Below are 17147 nucleotides of genomic sequence, written 5' to 3'. Positions count from 1 at the left end.
CTAGTTGCAGCGAGCTGGGGCTACTCTCCATTGCGGTGCATGGGCTTTTCATTGCGGTGGCTTCTCTTCTTGAGGAGCACGGGCTCTAGGTGTGTGGGCTTCAGTAGTTGTGGCACACAGGTTCAGTAGTTGTGGCTCATGGGCTCTAGAGCACAGGCTCAGTAGTTGTGGCGCACGGACTTAGTTGCTCTGTACCATGTGGGATCTCCTCAGGCCAGGGCTGGAACCCATGTGTCCTGGACTGGCAGGCAGATTCTTAACCACTGCACCACCAGGGAAGTCCCAGAACCCATTTTATATGGAACATCTCACTAGACTTCTGTTATGAGAGTCTCACTTTGGGAAACTGTTTTAGGGTACCAACACAAGGAATACGATATATGGCTTCATTTCAAACTTGACTCCCATTTTGTGTCTTTATCAGAACCAAGATCATTATGCAGTACTTGGACTCGGCCATGTAAGATACAAAGCTACACAGAGACAGATTAAAGCAGCTCGTAAGTACTTAGTTATTTTGAAATAATCAAATATCTGGTATAGGAAATGTTATCCTCTTGAAAAGATATGCAAGATCATAGTCTATAGCCATAATTCTAGATTTAACATGTGTTCTATGGTATAATGATGTGTAACCACAGTCTCTTACCTTCAAAACCAGAAAAATGCAGTCTCATGAATGGACTTTCTCATTAGGAACAAGAAATCAGGGGGTGTGTGTGTGTGTGTGTGTGTTTGTGACAGGATAAAGAACACTATTCCAATAACAAGCTTTTAAAAAATAATATTTCACCTCCCCTTGGAAGTATGGCCAGCTGTACTTAGTGGAAGTTGCCTTGTTACTTAGATTTTTCAATATTCTTTTGTGATCTTAGGTCACATCTTTGTTGATACCACCCTGTGTCTTCTGCGGAAGAAAGAGTTATCTGATGTTTCATTGTTCTTTTTATTGACAAGGTTAAAAATTGGGGCGGGGGGACGGGGGCAGGAATTGTTGGCAACCCAGTCTTTATAGGCCTTATGAAACACCATCCCCTTAGTGCTGTGAACTGTCGAACTGTCCTGTCCTTTGCAGTCCTGTGGACGTAATTCCTTACACACCATTCGGTTCACCTGATTAGTAAAGTTTCATGAAAGAGGTGAAGGTGATGAGTTTTCTGTTTTGTCTTAGGACAGAGTTCTGCCCTCTACTCTAGAGAATGGATATTGAGGTCAGAGGAGGTAAGATTGTGGCCATATGGAAAAGGAGGAGGGAATCAGGGACAGAGAAAGTCTTGCACTTGGAGGAAGATGACTGAATGAGACCTACTTCACGCTGAAAAATGCTAGTTGAGCCTTAGTAGATAAACTCAAAATTTTCTCATTAATGCTTGTATTTAGGAAAGTCACAGGAAATACTTTTTAACAAGGTGAAGGAATTGATGAGATTATTTTAGACCTATGATTGGATTTCTTTAAAAGCTGGCATGATTTTAGATTAAGCATATGTTAGTGTGTATGAATAGTCATTGCAATATACATAAATGCCAGGAAAATTCATTTGCCCTGGAAAAGTATTTACAAAGTCTTACTATATGAAAGAATAGCATACAGATACCAAATATTTCTTGACACATATAATTTGTGAAAGAACCAGAAGTGATTGAGAGCTAGGAAAGCAGTTGGTGTTTTAAGGTGAAGGAATTGTTTCTTTCTCTAAAGATAAAAAATGTATAATAATTGTAAAAGAAACATCCATTTGCTTGTGTTAAGTCCGTTTGTTTTATTGGGATAATAGAGTTGTTTTTTTTTTTGTGGTACACGGGCCTCTCACTGTTGTGGCCTCTCCCATTGCGGAGCACAGGCTCTGGACGCGCAGGCTCAGCGGCCATGGCTCATGGGCCCAGCTGCTCCGCGGCATGTGGGATCTTCCCGGACCGGGGCATGAACCCGTGTCCCCTGCATCGGCAGGCGGACTCTCAACCACTGCGCCACCAGGGAAGCCCCGAGATTAATTTTTGAATATTCTGTTGCCAGAAGTTTTGCACCCTGACTGTATAGATTATTAACGTTATGTGGGTTTGCGATTCACTCTCTGCCACCTTGCTGAATATTCTCAGTATTTATTCAGAAGCAGACTGTTGTTCTCTTTCCTCTGTCACTGTAAAATAGACAGTTGCTACTTACTGCTCTCTGAAATCTTGTCCAAAAGTAAAAATACAAAGTTATTCTTTGCAAATTTATAATCATTAGCACAGACAAACCTAATAATAATGTAAGACTGATGACAGTTGAGATCCTTCTAGTTCTTGAATCCTATCACAAACACACACATAAAGGAGGTTGGTGGGGGTTTTTTTACATTTTATATATTTAATTAATTTATTTTTTTAATTGAAGTATAGTTGATGTACAATATCATAAGTTCCAGGTGTACAATATAGCAATTCACAATTTTTAAAGGTTATACTCCGTTTATAGTTACTATAAAATATTGTTGTGTTGTACAACATATCCTTACAGCTTATTTTATACATAATAGTTTGTAAAAAGTTTTAATTTTGTTTATTGATATTTTGAATTGCTATAATGAAAATTAGGGATTCAATTACGTGTGGATAAAGTAAGTGGTCTTTTCTTCCTTTTCTGCATTATCTGAAAAGAATATACTAGAAAAGTTGAATGATGGGCTAAGAGAAAGTACTTGAGTACTAACAGTGGTATTTCAATGTTTTTCTTGAAGAAAAACTGCCACACTGGCATATGATGCATGTAGGTTTGCTATTCTTTACATGGAAGTAAAATCTTTGATTTGAACTTTCTAAAGTTAATCATTTTAGCTTAAAATACTTCCCATGTTTTAAACTGAAAACTGTTTCATATTATGCTTCTTAAAAATTTGAAATCAGAGACTTTTTGTAATAATCTGTAATGGAAGAGAATCAGAAAAAAAAAAATATATATATATATATAAAACTGAATCACTTTGCTGTACACCTGAAACTAACACAATATTGTAAATCAACTATAATATTTTAAAAAATCATAGAGACTTTTGATAATAATAGAAATATGAATGTACAATAAAAGCCCATTTGCTAATGTACCCTCAAAACATCCCAGAAACTATCTTTGGTGGGGAAGGGCAGAGAGGTAGGTCTTTGAAATTTCAGTAAATATACACAACAGCTGTTCTTCGGCCTCCATTGCCTTATTTTTTTTTTTCATTGCCTTATTTTTAATATTGGGTGACATCTTTTGCCTCTCCCAACCCCACCCCTGGAACAGAATATAGGAGAATCTCAGGATGCCCTACTGTACATGAATGACTAGAGGTGATTAGGTGGAAAAGTCAATGAAGAAAAAAACATTGTAGCATAAGAGGAGACTATCCAACAAAAAACTGAGACATACATCATCTGTCTCAGACTTTATAATCAGGTTCAAAAGAAAACTTAATTGCTGCATGTTGTCGGTGAGATATGAAGACACTGCCTTGGGGGCGGGGGGCGGGGTGGGAGCAGCATAGGCACTGCAGAAAGAGACTAGCGAGAAAAAGGTAGAATTGCCTGGAAACTAAAAACAGGAGAGCAGCATTTAGAATTCGAAAGGCTGACGTACAATTAGAAAACAAAGTAAAGCAGAGGACAGCCTTGAGGAATGCTCCCAAGATTCAGAAGGAAAGAATAAAGAGATGTCAGATTTCCCTAAAGAAGAGGTCAGAATGAATGTAACAGACAGTAATTGCAAATAAAGAAGAAAAGTTGCCTGAATTATTATAAAAAGATACGACTTGAGATAGAGAATGTTTGTAGGCATGTGACTTAGGTTTTACTCCTCAGCATTTCAAAGGAGAACAGATGTGAGTTAGGCCGAGCTGAACAGCATCTGTTTTGACAGCAGGGGTGGAAGAGCAGCGCCTTGAGAAGCTATAGCTTTCCCCAAGCACTGGCCATGGGAGGAGCCTGTGCTCTGTTCCTGCAGTGCCCAACAGTGGTGGGGTCATCACACCACTGAACTGTCTGGTATGGTGTGATTATTGTTCCTGGCTACTTAGCTTCCAAGCCTGATAGTCAGACTCTCAGTTCCTGTGAGCCACCTAATAACCTTTAAATAAATTCCATTCCTGCTCAAACCAGCTAGAAGGTGAAAACGTCTTCTCTTGAGTGTTAGGGGAGAAATTGATAATACACTTGACTATAAGAAAAATCTTGGAGCTCAAAAAAACCAAAAGTGTATTTGTCACAGTTTCTGAACCCTTGCAGTATATGTAGAAACAACTAAATATGCCCATAAAAAGATTTGTACAGAAATATTCATAGCAGCCTTATTCACAATATCCAAAAACTGGAAACCACCCAGATGTTCACCAACAGGATGATGGGTAAGCAAACTGCTGTATACAATAGGATAGTACTCAGCAGTTTTCAGAAAATTACTAATATACACAAGGTGGTGAATCTCGAAACATTATGTCAGATACAAAGACATACTGTATGATTCCATTTATATGAACTTCAAGAACATGCGAACATAATCTGTGGTGACGGAAATCAGAAAGAGGTTGCCCCAGATGGTAGGGGGTAGGAGTTGACTGGAAGAGGGGTACAAGGGAACTCTGAGTGATGGAAATAGTCTGTATTCTTTTGGGTGGTAGTTAAGTGAGTATATACAGTTGTCAACTTATTGAACCAAATACTTAAAATCTGAACATTTTATTCTATGTAAGTTTTCTCTCAATTTAATAAAATAGATCCGATTAAACAAACCAAAAAAAATCACTTGGGAAATGAAATATACTCTTTTGCACCTAGACAGAAATAAAAATTGTATTGATAGATTCTTTTCATGAAAGTAAGATCATTGCCTGTCAAAACATATGGGATGGCAGCTAGAGCTGTACCATCAATAAGTTCATTGCCTTCAACTATTGTGTTACGTTTTTTGTTTGTTTGTTTGTTTTTGGCCACGCTGTGTGGCATGTGGGATCTTAGTTCCCCAACCAGGAATCGAACCCGGGCCCCCTGTGGTGGAAGCGTGGAGTTTGAACCACTGGACTGCCAGGGAAGTCCTATGTTACTTTTTTAAAGGAGGGAAAAAATAAAATGAGCATTCAATTCAAATGTTTAAAAGAATAATACTAAGGAGGATGGAGGGACAAAATAGATAAAACAATATCTTACAATGGATTTGTGAGAAGAAAAAACAAATAGTGAAATACAGAAAGGATGAAAACAATTACAGAAGATATTTTTAACTGAGACCACTATTAAATGCAGTGAATTTGAAAATTTGATAAAATTGGCTTTTTTGGGATTGAAGAAATTTAAAGAGTTACCAAGAATTATCTCCTAAAAAATGTTTTAGGCCTAGGTGATTTCTTAGATGAATTTTTTTCAGATGCTTAAGGAATTGAACATTCTCATGCTGAATGTAAACTGTTTTTGGAACAATTCATTTTGTGACATTAATGTAATCCTAGTATGAAAACCTGGCATTGAAAGGCAGAATTATGGAGACACTAAAAAGTTCATGGTTGCCAGGGGTTGGGGGCGTTGATGAGGGATGAACAGGTAGAACACAGAGGATTTTTAGGGCAGTGAAACTACTTTATATATTATGATGCATACATGTTATTATACATTTATCCAAACCCACAGAATGTATACCACCAAGAGTGAAAACTGTGGCCTTTGGGTGATTATGATGTGTCAGTGTAGGTTCATCAATTGTTAACAAACAGCAGGAATTCCCTGGTGGTCCAGTGGTTAGGACTCAGCGCTTTCACTGCTGGGGCCTGGGTTCCATCCCTGGTTGGGGAACTAAGATCCCACAAGGCACGTGGTGCAGCCAAATTAAAAAAAAAAAAAAAACTAGATAAAAAAAATTGTAGCAAGTGTACTGCTCTTGTGGGGGATGTTGATGAGGCGGGGCAGGGAGGGGAGGCTGTGCATGTATGGGCGCAGAGGGTATATGGATCTCTTAATCATCCTCTTAATGTTTCTGTGAACCTAAAACTACTTTAATTAATTTTTAAAACCTGGCAAAAAGAGCTTTTTTAAAAAAAACTACAAATACCACCCATGAATATAATACCAAAAAAAAAAAAAAGCACCCAGTTAAAATAATAGCAAATTAGGGCTTCCCCGGTGGCGCAGTGGTTAAGAATCCACCTGCCAACACAGGGGACACGGGTTCAGTCCCTGGCCTGGGAAGATCCCACGTGCCGCAGAGCAACTAAGCCCGTGCACCACAACTACTGAGCCTGCGCTGTAGAGCCCACAAGCCACAACTACTGAACCCGCGTGCCTAGAGCCCGTGTTCCACAGCAAGAGAAGCCACTGCAATGAGAAGCCCGCGCACTGCTCACCACAACCAGAGAAAAGCCCGTGTGCAGCAACGAAGACCCAACACAGCCAAAAATATAAATAAATAAAACAAAATTAATTAATTAAAAAAAATAGCAAATTGAATTCAACAGTATATTAAAGAATAATGCCCATGAACAAGATTTCTCTTAGGAAATATGTCAGTGTGATGTCCTAAGAAGAATGTGAAAGTACATATAGTACAATTTAATATCCACTCCTTTTTGGTAAATACAACTTTGAAAGGAAATGCAGTTAATTCCCTACTTAGATAAGTATTTCACACTCACTGCCAACAAACTTTTAACTGTGTGACATTAGTGATATTACCATAAAAACCCATGGGGGAAGCTTACCTGCCCCTTACTTTTATGCTATTTGGGAGTTTGGGTCAGAGAATTAACGATATTAAAGGAGAGAGAACTGTTAGAAGGAAAGAAAGAAATATATTATTTGTAGGTAATATAGGATCTACCTAAAAACTGAAAGAGCTGAGTCAGGTAGCCAGATGCAAGAAAAATACACAAAAATAATACACAGTTTTTGGAAGTTACCATCAAATTAGAAAGCTATAGTCATTTTAAAGATAATCCTGGGACAGGAATAGGTAACCAGAAACAGACCCTGGTAAAATTTACTGTGATAAAGGAGGCGTCACAAATTAGTAGAGAAGGGAGGATTATCAGATGGTATTAGGACTTTGGAAAAAAAAATAAGCTTTTCAGTTCCGACCGTAGAAAATATTAAAATAGAAACATATATCTCAAACTTTTGCAGAATGAAAGACCTACATTTATAAGTACCAGAATAAAATTATAAAGGAAATGATCAGTAAATATAAATTAAACTGAATGTTTTTTGACAACAAGAATAATCACAGCAGTTGTGGAAAGCATTAGCATCAAACATGATTGACTAGGAGAGGCAGCATACAAGCACAGGCTTAGGAGTCAGGCTGCTTGGACTGGAGCCCAACTTGGCCAGGACTTTGGACAGGTTTCATAGAGGTTAAATGGTTATTTCACCTCTCTGTGCCTCATTTTCCTCATCTGTAAAAGGGAGAAACTAATAGTACTTTCCTCAGCGGGTTACTGAGAAGATCAACTGATAAAAATAGTGCTGGCGGGCTTCCCTGGTGGCGCAGTAGTTGAGAGTCCGCCTGGCGATGCAGGGGACACGGGTTCGTGGCCCGGTCCGGGAAGATCCCACGTGCCGCAGAGCGGCTGGGCCCGTGAGCCATGGCCGCTGAGCCTGCGCGTCCGGAGCCTGTGCTCCGCAACGGGAGAGGCCACAACAGTGAGAGGCACGCGTACTGCAAAAAAAAAAAAAAAAAAAAAAATGCTGGCACATATTAAATGCTCAGTAGATGTTGACAGCCAGCCATTAGTCATTGTAAAGTGACTCACACAAACTAAGAAGAAAAAACTGAGACAGCCTCTCTTTCCTCCATAAATGAAGGATGAAGGGTAGAAATAAAGAACAGCAAAAAATTTGTTGAGCACCAGTGATAATCATGTTTTAAATAATTGGGTCCAGTGTTGAGGTTGTGGTGAAAAGGATGTTCCCATAGAGGTGTGCAGTGGTATGACTTTTAGAACGGGACTTGTTCCTACATTTTCAGTCACTAATTCACTTCTCTGAGTATATCCTAAGAAGAAAGAGTCCTAAATATGGAAAAATACTTCTCTACAAAATGATTCAAATTGACTAACTTACAGTAGTGAAGAATTGGAAACAATCTAAATATCCAGCAGTAGAGAAACAGTTACATAAGTTATGGTAAATCTACTTGAAATACTGTATTAAGTAGTCATTAAAATTTTTTGAAGAGTTTGCAACAGCGTGGAAAATGGAACTGCTGTAATGTTAAGCTGAAAAAAATCACAACTTAAATTGGTATATATAAAATGATTATAGCTACATTTTTGAAAGCATATGCTTAAGGGGGAAAAAGTCTGTGTGGAAATACACCAAAATATGAACGGCACTTGTCTTTGGGTGCTGGCACTTTGGCCAGTTCTTAAAATAATTATTTCAATTCCTCTAATTTCTGTTTAATAAGCATATATTTTACTGTAGGAGAAAATATTTTTTAAACTAATACTATGCTATTAGAAATGGCTCTATTTAGCTCATCTTTATTTTTAGCTTTGATGCCTAAAAGGACAAATTATCTAAATCTGACTTATTTTGTAGATAAAGCAATGGTTTTAAAACATCACCCAGACAAACGGAAAGCAGCTGGTGAACCAATAAAAGAAGGAGATAATGACTACTTCACTTGCATAACTAAAGGTAAGAAAACGCTTTAGAGTCAGAAATTTCCGTTAGTGAAGATTATGTATTAATTGCTGGGATTAGGTGTCCTATGCGTATTGTACTTCATTTATACCATAACATTTTAAAACATCTTTAGTTAACATCTGGTTATTTCTGGTAATCTCCCCCAGAGCCTCACCGCACAAAGTGAGGCTCTCCTACCCAGCAGCATCAGCAACCCTGGTAGCTTGTCAGAACTGCAGCAGCTCAGGCTCTGCCCCCGACCTCCTGAATTGGAGTCTGCATTTTAACAAGATTCTCCAGGCGGTTCTTTTGAGAAGTGCATCCTAGAGTTAATTCTTATACCTGTTATGTTTAATAATGAGAATACTAAGATCTTTTCCCATTTCAGACACTTTGCGGGGCTAAACTGTTCCTCAGACGTTTTGCTTATTTAAATGAAGAAGTTGATTCTATCCTAGTAAGGGACCCTCCCCAGCCATCAATGGATATTTAAATAGCCATATCCTCATTAAGCAAATTAAGAGAGGGAGCCACCATACCTAAATATTTCCTTAAATGTAATTTTACAATTTGATGCTCATTTTTTAAAAATTGTATACACACCTTTCAAACTTATTCTTTGTTGACCCACTCATACATAGTGCTCAGGATGTCAAAGATCCTTTGATCTTTCATAACCTTGGGATCTAACAGTTAGTCTTCTAGCTATTTCTTTTTCCTCAGAGTCATGCTTTCCTAAGGGTTGAGTGTTTCTGGACTTATATGGTTTGCCAAGTATGCTATTATAATGAAACTGCCCTTATTTTAAAAGCCGGTCGATGACTCCACTGATGAAATTTGATAAATAAACATCAGGATTGTTAAAAAAAAAAAAAAAGCGGTTGAGTGTTTATTGTTTTGTCCTTTGCCTTCCAGAAGAGGTACTTAAAGAAGTTCTTAAGTCCCATTGTGCTAGAGCTATTACCTAAATCCTCCCTTCCCCACAAGCACACAAAATTTTTAAATATGAAAAATAACTTTTTTTAAGAAAAAAATGTAGCATTGTGGTGATGTGACCTTATGATTTTTTTCCTCAGCTTATGAAATGTTATCTGATCCAGTGAAAAGACGAGCATTTAACAGTGTAGATCCTACTTTTGATAACTCAGTTCCTTCTAAAAGTGAAGCAAAGGACAATTTCTTTGAAGTGTTTTCCCCAGTGTTTGAAAGGAATTCCAGGTGCGTTAAGGCATCCCCTTGTGATCATAATGCTCTATTGGCTGGCTTTTTTTTTTTTTTTTTTTTTTTTTTTTTTAGAAAAATGAGCTTTAATTGAACTGAATGCAGAGGCTGGTTGTGCTATGATGCTCTGTTGGTTGGCTTCTTGTAGTTCCAAGTTTCTGGTTTTTTCCTCTAGTAATAGCTAGTAATAGTTTTGTGTTTGTCCTCCTCATCCTCTACAATATTGAGCGCCTCTGGTGAACTTACTCTACTAATTTATTTTGCTCTCTAAATGGAAGTTCTTCCTTTCCTTAGTGAAATTACAACTCATGGGATGTTTTTCTTTTAAATTTCCTTTGGGGGAACGATGGTTGACTTTATGTAGTGTGATCCTGATACTTAAGTGACAGTAATTTCCCATTCTTTCCTTCCCCTTTGTTAATGGGTACACTGCTGCATTTGGCCCATTATCATTTAGGAAAGCTTTTGTTCTATTTTTGAGCGTCTGATTATCATAAGGTTCTCTGACAAAGGATGATTTATATTTAAGATTAAAGCATATGTAATTTATTTCATTAAAATCAGTTTTTAAGTAGTGTGAACCAATAATCTACATTTTTTGGTTCCATCTGCATTGGAAGGTTTCCTGAGAGTGCATCTTAGTTGCGTATTGGAATCAGTTGGAGAGCCTGAACAGTTCCCGCTGCCTGGGTTCCACCTGGAGAAATTGTGATTTTAATTTAATTGGTTTGGAATGCCTGTAGGTTTTTTTAATGCTTCCAGGTGATTCTAATGGGCAGCTAAGTTTGAGAAGCACTTTGATTAGCAGTTTGATGCAGACTAATTATTTCCTCCACCCTTTCTCCTCACATTTGTTTTGTAACAGTGCTGAAGGTGGTTTTAAAATATATATATATATATATATATATAGTGGATTATGTTTTTTTGTGGGATGGTTTCACAGAGTGGAAAAACACGGGTCAGTAGCAAACTCAAGGTCCTTTTAGAGATGGTGGGTGAAGTGCTGAACCTACAAGTCTGACTCTTAGGGGGAAAGTGGTGGCGATAAGGGGGTGGAAATCTATTCCATCTGTGATTATTCACATTTTTTAAAAGGGAAGGCCTACCGGTCACTTCCGTACTGCCTGTTTAGGGGCAGGACTAAGTGAGCTTGAAAAGTGGCGTTAGAGCCTGTTTTTCCTGGCCAGCTTGGCAGCTGCTACAACCCTGTAATTTACAGAACTGAAGATAACCTGAGGGTTAGAACACTGTTCCATTGGTTTCTCCCCCTCACACCCCCTCTCCCCTTGCCCTCCCTTTTATTGCACCTGCATTTTTCAGCACTGCACTGCTGATTTCCCAGTTCCATCTCTTAGTCATGGAGGACATGGGGGAGGGATATTGTAGGGGATTTAGTAAAAACTGTTGTTTTTAATAAATCAGCTTGTTGAACTTTTTGTACAAAATGTTTTGAGTTTTTCTTTTTTTCAATATTTCAGATGGTCAAATAAAAAAAATGTCCCTAAACTTGGTGATATGAATTCATCATTTGAAGATGTAGATGCGTTTTATTCTTTCTGGTGAGTGAATACACTGTTTCTCCCATGCTTTCATTTTTTAAGAAGGTAAGTATTCAATAAGTGCTCGACTGACTTCTGTAAATTAATTGAGGGATGGGAAAATTGCAGAACCTTCAATGAACAAAAAAAGCACTGTGTTTAGAAATCAAAAAGGTTTTCACAGAATGCTGTATTATCTCCTATGTAATATTTAGGCTTTTATGATTATTTTTTCAATCTGTTTTCTATTTATCAGATTTCTAGATATCAAGCACACTGTAGCAGTAAAAAATGAAAAATAAGGAGTTATTTGAATCATTAAAAAATAATTTTTCATTTAGCTATTTCTTTAAGTACTTGAATATATGATGAAGACGATGTTGTCTCTATAACTCATTAATTTTTAATGCGCAGTATTCATTTTCCATTTTTATATTATGTGTGCTATATTTTCTCATTAAGTATCTGGTAAATATGAAAACACAAAGTCACTGTAAGACAAAAATGACAAAATTTAGCTCTACAAACCAGATAAAGTGACCACTACTAGGTTCCCTTAAAACTTGACAGACTAGTGGCGGTGAAGGCAGGGAAAACTTTATCAAGTCCCAGGCAAGAGAGAAACCTAATATTCAGAAGAGATAGCAGGGAGCTGGGATTTTGTTTTAGGGGTGATGAGTATTTTAGACTTTCATACCAAATACAATGTCATTTTAAAAAGAAGAAGAAAAAGACTTGGGTATAGTGCTAGTTCAGTATCAAAAGAGAGGGGAGGGATCTATTAAAACAAACTCATCCACTTATCATTAAAGTTTCTTAAAATTATATGCACCTAACTTAATTTTAAAAGGAAGATTTTTTTTCATTTGTTTTGGCTTGATTTTATTTTATTTCTGTTTATATTAGGTATAATTTTGATTCTTGGAGAGAATTCTCTTATTTAGATGAAGAAGAAAAAGAAAAAGCAGAATGGTATGTATGTAAATCATTAATAAAGGAAGATATTTGTTTGGTTCTTTGGTATTTGTGATGATGTAAAAATATACCACATATATTTTCTTTTGCATTTTCCCTGTGTATCCGTTTTAAATGAGTTTTTTTGATATTTTGAGATCCTATCTCACAAGTTAAGCTTGATAGAGCCAGATCAATAGTTGGTTATGAAGCTTAAGAAATTGCCAAGGAATGTAATTGTCAATAAAGCTCAAGTCAGCAAATTCTTTTTCTTCCGGTTGCTTAACCAGTTTTATTTTCATTTTCCCTATATGTGTAGGGAAATTATTTTGACATGAATGTTCCCAAAAAATTAACCAAAAATAATAGTAAGTACTATTACCCTTTAATGTTAATAATGACATAGCATTTTAACCTTTCAAGACATTACTTGCATTGTAGCTAAATTATAAAGTATTACATTTTCCTGTCATACCGTCCATAAGCAATAGTTTATTTCCAATATTTCCTATTTTATAGTCGTGATGAAAGGAGATGGATTGAAAAGCAGAACAGAGCAACAAGGGCCCAAAGGAAAAAAGAAGAAATGAACAGAATAAGAACATTAGTTGGTAAGGATAATTGATGTTTTTTTTAAAGTTCTTTAATTAAATGTTAGAAATTCAAAAGATTAACTTTTTTTCTGGTAGATAATGCATATAGCTGTGATCCAAGGATAAAAAAATTTAAGGAAGAAGAAAAAGCCAAGAAAGAAGCAGAAAAGAAAGCAAAAGCAGAGGCAAAACGGAAGGAGCAAGAAGCTAAAGAGAAAGTAAGATGACATTTGACAAAGTTGGATTTTAAATGTTCATAAAATCTTCGATCTTCAGATCTATTTTTAAATACTGTAATCTAGTAGTAGAGAATTAGGTGCTACTATGAAAGAATCATGACATTTGGCACAGTTGATAGAATGATCTTCCTTACCAGCAAATTCTTATTGAGCAAAAACATAATGTCATGTAAATTTCTTAATACTACACTCACTTCTAATATGTCCTTTTTACATTTCTAATAAATTTTTATAGAACTTTACCATCTGCTTTTCCTTCGGTCTTTGATAAGTTGATGTTTACCTTTGTGTAATTTAAGTTATTAAAAATTGTATTTTTTGAATAAGATTAAGGAGCATTTTGGAATTCTAATTTTCTTATTAAATGATTTTATTTTCCATTATTAAAGCAAAGACAAGCTGAATTAGAAGCTGCTCGGTTAGCAAAGGAAAAAGAAGAAGAGGAAGTTAGACAACAAGCGTTATTGGCAAAGAAGGAAAAAGATATCCAGAAAAAAGCCATTAAGAAGGAAAGACAAAAACTTCGAAACTCATGCAAGGTACGTCAGACTGTGATTGAACAAGCACTACATACAAGTAAATCAAATTGCTGATTAAGCTTAAAAATATTTTTATACTATGGAAATATAAACTACTGTACACATTTTATCTCAGAATATAAACGTTTTTAAATTCACTTTTTAAAAATTTCACACATGCATATTCAGTATGCAACTCTGATAGGGTTGGTTGTTGTTTTTTTTTTAACATAACCATCTTGCCATTTTCAAACCTAAAAAAAAAGTTGTTTATTATTCTAATACTTGTTCCATATTCACACCTTCTTGATTATCTCAATGTCTTTTTATCTAAATAAGATCAAAGATTTCAGCTGTGTGTCTCCTGGTTGTGTCCGTTGCAGGTCCCCTACCATCACCATCTCTCCCCCTTCCCCTGGTTGGAGAAATTGGATCGTTTGTTCTGAAAATGTGCCACAAAATTGGTTTTGACTGGTTACTTCCTTAATGGTGTAAAATCAATGTTTATCAAAGAAAAAGTTCTTTAAGAAGTTAAACTTGGGTTGTTTTTAAGGATCTAAAAGCTTTCATTTTTATCTAAATAAAGGGATATCATTCAGTTGAGTACTGGTAGTTTGTGTTCAGGTACAGTTTTTACTAAAAAATATTGACTAAAAAACCCCAAAAGTTTTCAAATATAGTTTTGTCCAAGAGATGGTCTTACTTTTTAAACTGGTAAAGTTAGAGGCCAGTATTGTTCCATATCAAGTAGCATCAAATGAATAAATTAATGAAATTCCAAGCTATAGTAGAGATTGCCACACAGTATACTACACCATTGTAGTTAAATTCAGCAAGTATGTAATTGTTTACTGTGTATAGAAGACTCTTTCACGTGACTGTCCAGAGGCTCTAGACACTAGTATATGTATTCTAATATATGCCATCCTAAATCTTCAGTTAATGAAATTAACCTGCCCCATTTAGCAGGCTTTGAAAGACATTTAATAAAAATACAAGCACAGGATGTCTCTTCAAGCTTTTGGTAAGTAAGAGGAAAATCTAAATAGAAAAAAATGAAAGATTTTCCTCAGATTTCACCTAGAAAATTATACTGAGAAGAATGCAGGATATCATAGTTGTTGAGAGCATACACTCAGATTTAAAGTAATTTTCCACTTCCCGTGTCCTGTCTCTGGTCCTCAGGAGGTTCCCTCAACCCATTTATGTCTCAATTTCCTCACCTATACAGTAACTGAAATAATACCTAGAAATAGAGTTGTGAAGATTAAATGAGATCATTCACATGTAGCACTTGTTAGATTTGGCATAATGAGAACTGGATCAACAACTTGAAAAGGTCAGTTAGAAAATAGAAAACTTGAATAGTTCTTAGAGATGGTGCCTAAATGAGGGTTAAAGTTCTGGCCTTTGGTAACTTATTATAGCTCCTTTCCTGCATGAGTTCATGTATTCATTCATAAAATATGTGATGAGCACTTAACTATGTGTCAAGCAGTTATAATTGATGTTGATACTATGACGACACCGTCTTTGCCTTCAAGAGTCTGCTGGTTAACGATGGAGAATGACAAGAAAACAGGCCAGTGAAACACTTTAAGATGGGTACTAGGACAAGAAGGTACCGAACAGGTGGTCAAGGAAGGTTTTCTGGATCTAGTGGGATTCAGCCAGGTGAAGCAGTGTGTGTATGGGATTAGAGATGAGAGAGATCAGGGAGCATTGAGAGAGTGTAGAGATCCAGAAAAGTGAGGTTTAATGAGCCAGAGGAAGGAAGGGCCAGGTCTTGAAGAGCATTATATATCTTGCTAGCTTAAAAGTGACTCTGATCCTGAGTCACTTATGCTCAGGATGCTGTGAGAACACTAGACGCAGAGACAAATTGAGTCTTTTGCATAATCCAGGTGAGAGCATGGGCCTTGAACTAAAAGAGATGGTGGGAAAAGAAGGTAGATTAAATGAACCAACATTTAGGAGGTAAGATTGGCTGTTGCCTGTTGGGTATTGATTTTATGTTGGAGGTGGAAGAGGAGTAAGGGTTAATACATGTCCTGGTTTCTTGCATGGAATACTGGATGGGTGATGGCATTATTCAGTGAAACAGAAAACAAAGGAAGAGGAAAAGGCTGGGGAAGAATGATTTCAGTTTAGGGCATGTTGAGTGCATTGAGATACTCAGATGAAGATACTCAGTAGGTGACTTAACTTTGATGTAAAGTCTGGAGTTGAGTGGGAGTGTCACAGAGTCGTCTACATCTCAATGGCAAGTAGTGGAGATCCCCCCAGGGGAGAGTATAGAGCAAGGAGGGTGGAGATGGGACACTGGCAAACACCAATACTTAAGGCACTGACAGAGGAAGTGGAGCCTGAGAAGGAGTGACCCAAGCAGGTAGGAAGAAAATCAGTAAGGCTTTTGGAAGCCGAGGGAGGTGTCACAGTAAAAGAAGCATTGGAACCTTAGCACCAGATTGCATCGATTAAGGAAGCAAGAAAAGTGAGGAATGAGAGATGGGTCAGCAGCAGCTGAAAGCAGCATGAGAAGTATTGATACTTTCCAATTCTTGTTCACCCAGGCACATCACAATATTCCATTCTAAGCATAATCTCTAGCTATATCAGGTTTTGCTGAACTTCCTGTTTCTTAACACACTTTTTTACAGTTTGGCACACAGTAAATAGAACAGGCAGCCTAACAAAGGGATTTTAATTTGTCGTTATATAGAATTTCTTGATTCTTCAGTGGTTGTCTGAGGACTCATTGTCTTATATCATCTAGAGGCCTTCTGCACCATCACCTTGCTTCTGTTGTGCACCTCCATCCATTTAGTAATGCCTCCTTATTGCTGGCTGGCCAGGGAAAGCCTTGCATGGTGCCCGGGGAATGTGCTTCTCGGTGGCCAGGAGGCCGTACAGTCAACTTAAGAAACTCTCAAGGACTTCATGCTTGGTAGTTGTGTTTATGGATGTACTCTTGAGTGCCAGTAGAGATGATGAAAATGTTTGTGTTCATACTTCTAGACCTGGAATCACTTTTCTGACAATGAGGCAGAACGTGTTAAAATGATGGAGGAAGTGGAAAAACTTTGTGATCGGCTTGAACTAGCGAGGTATAACTGTAGAGCTGCTGTTAAAGTCTTCTTTTGGGCTTAGGATAAAATTTCATCCCCTTTTTTCCTTTAAGTTTACAGTGCTTGAATGAAACACTCACATCGTCTACAAAAGAAGTAGGAAAGGCTGCTCTGGAAAAACAGGTAATAGAAAAACATATCACTTCTACCTGTATTTAGCATTTAATTCTGCTTTAGTATTGCTTTCACCTCAGTGTTTCCCCACCTAACATGTAAGTTACTATAGGGGCAAAGAGTGTCTCATTTCTCTTTGGGTTGACTTAAATTGGATTTAAGTGTGTATAGTTGTTACCATATATAGTTTGATTTGTGGTTATCTAGCACAT

At 37.0% G+C, this 17147-nt stretch overlaps 1 protein-coding gene across 3 annotated transcripts in view; it reads left to right on the top strand.

Annotated features, from left to right (window-relative positions):
* The window catches only part of DNAJC2 (DnaJ heat shock protein family (Hsp40) member C2), a 30411-nt gene that overhangs the window by 7627 nt on the left and 5637 nt on the right, over positions 1–17147 (top strand). For all 3 annotated transcript variants that reach the window (XM_060304785.2, XM_030834314.3, XM_030834315.3), the window contains exons 3-12: positions 425–500; positions 8544–8642; positions 9707–9848; positions 11330–11410; positions 12296–12361; positions 12863–12954; positions 13033–13154; positions 13565–13714; positions 16712–16800; positions 16875–16944. In XM_060304785.2, the coding sequence (XP_060160768.1) occupies positions 425–500; positions 8544–8642; positions 9707–9848; positions 11330–11410; positions 12296–12361; positions 12863–12954; positions 13033–13154; positions 13565–13714; positions 16712–16800; positions 16875–16944 (987 nt within the window). The remainder of the gene's footprint in view (positions 1–424; positions 501–8543; positions 8643–9706; positions 9849–11329; positions 11411–12295; positions 12362–12862; positions 12955–13032; positions 13155–13564; positions 13715–16711; positions 16801–16874; positions 16945–17147) is intronic.

The sequence above is a fragment of the Globicephala melas genome, chromosome 9 (assembly GCF_963455315.2).
Source record: "Globicephala melas chromosome 9, mGloMel1.2, whole genome shotgun sequence".
Taxonomy (NCBI): Eukaryota; Metazoa; Chordata; class Mammalia; order Artiodactyla; family Delphinidae; genus Globicephala; species Globicephala melas.
The sequence above is the reverse complement of the archived record's forward strand: the minus strand, read 5'-3'. Positions and strand labels throughout refer to the sequence as shown.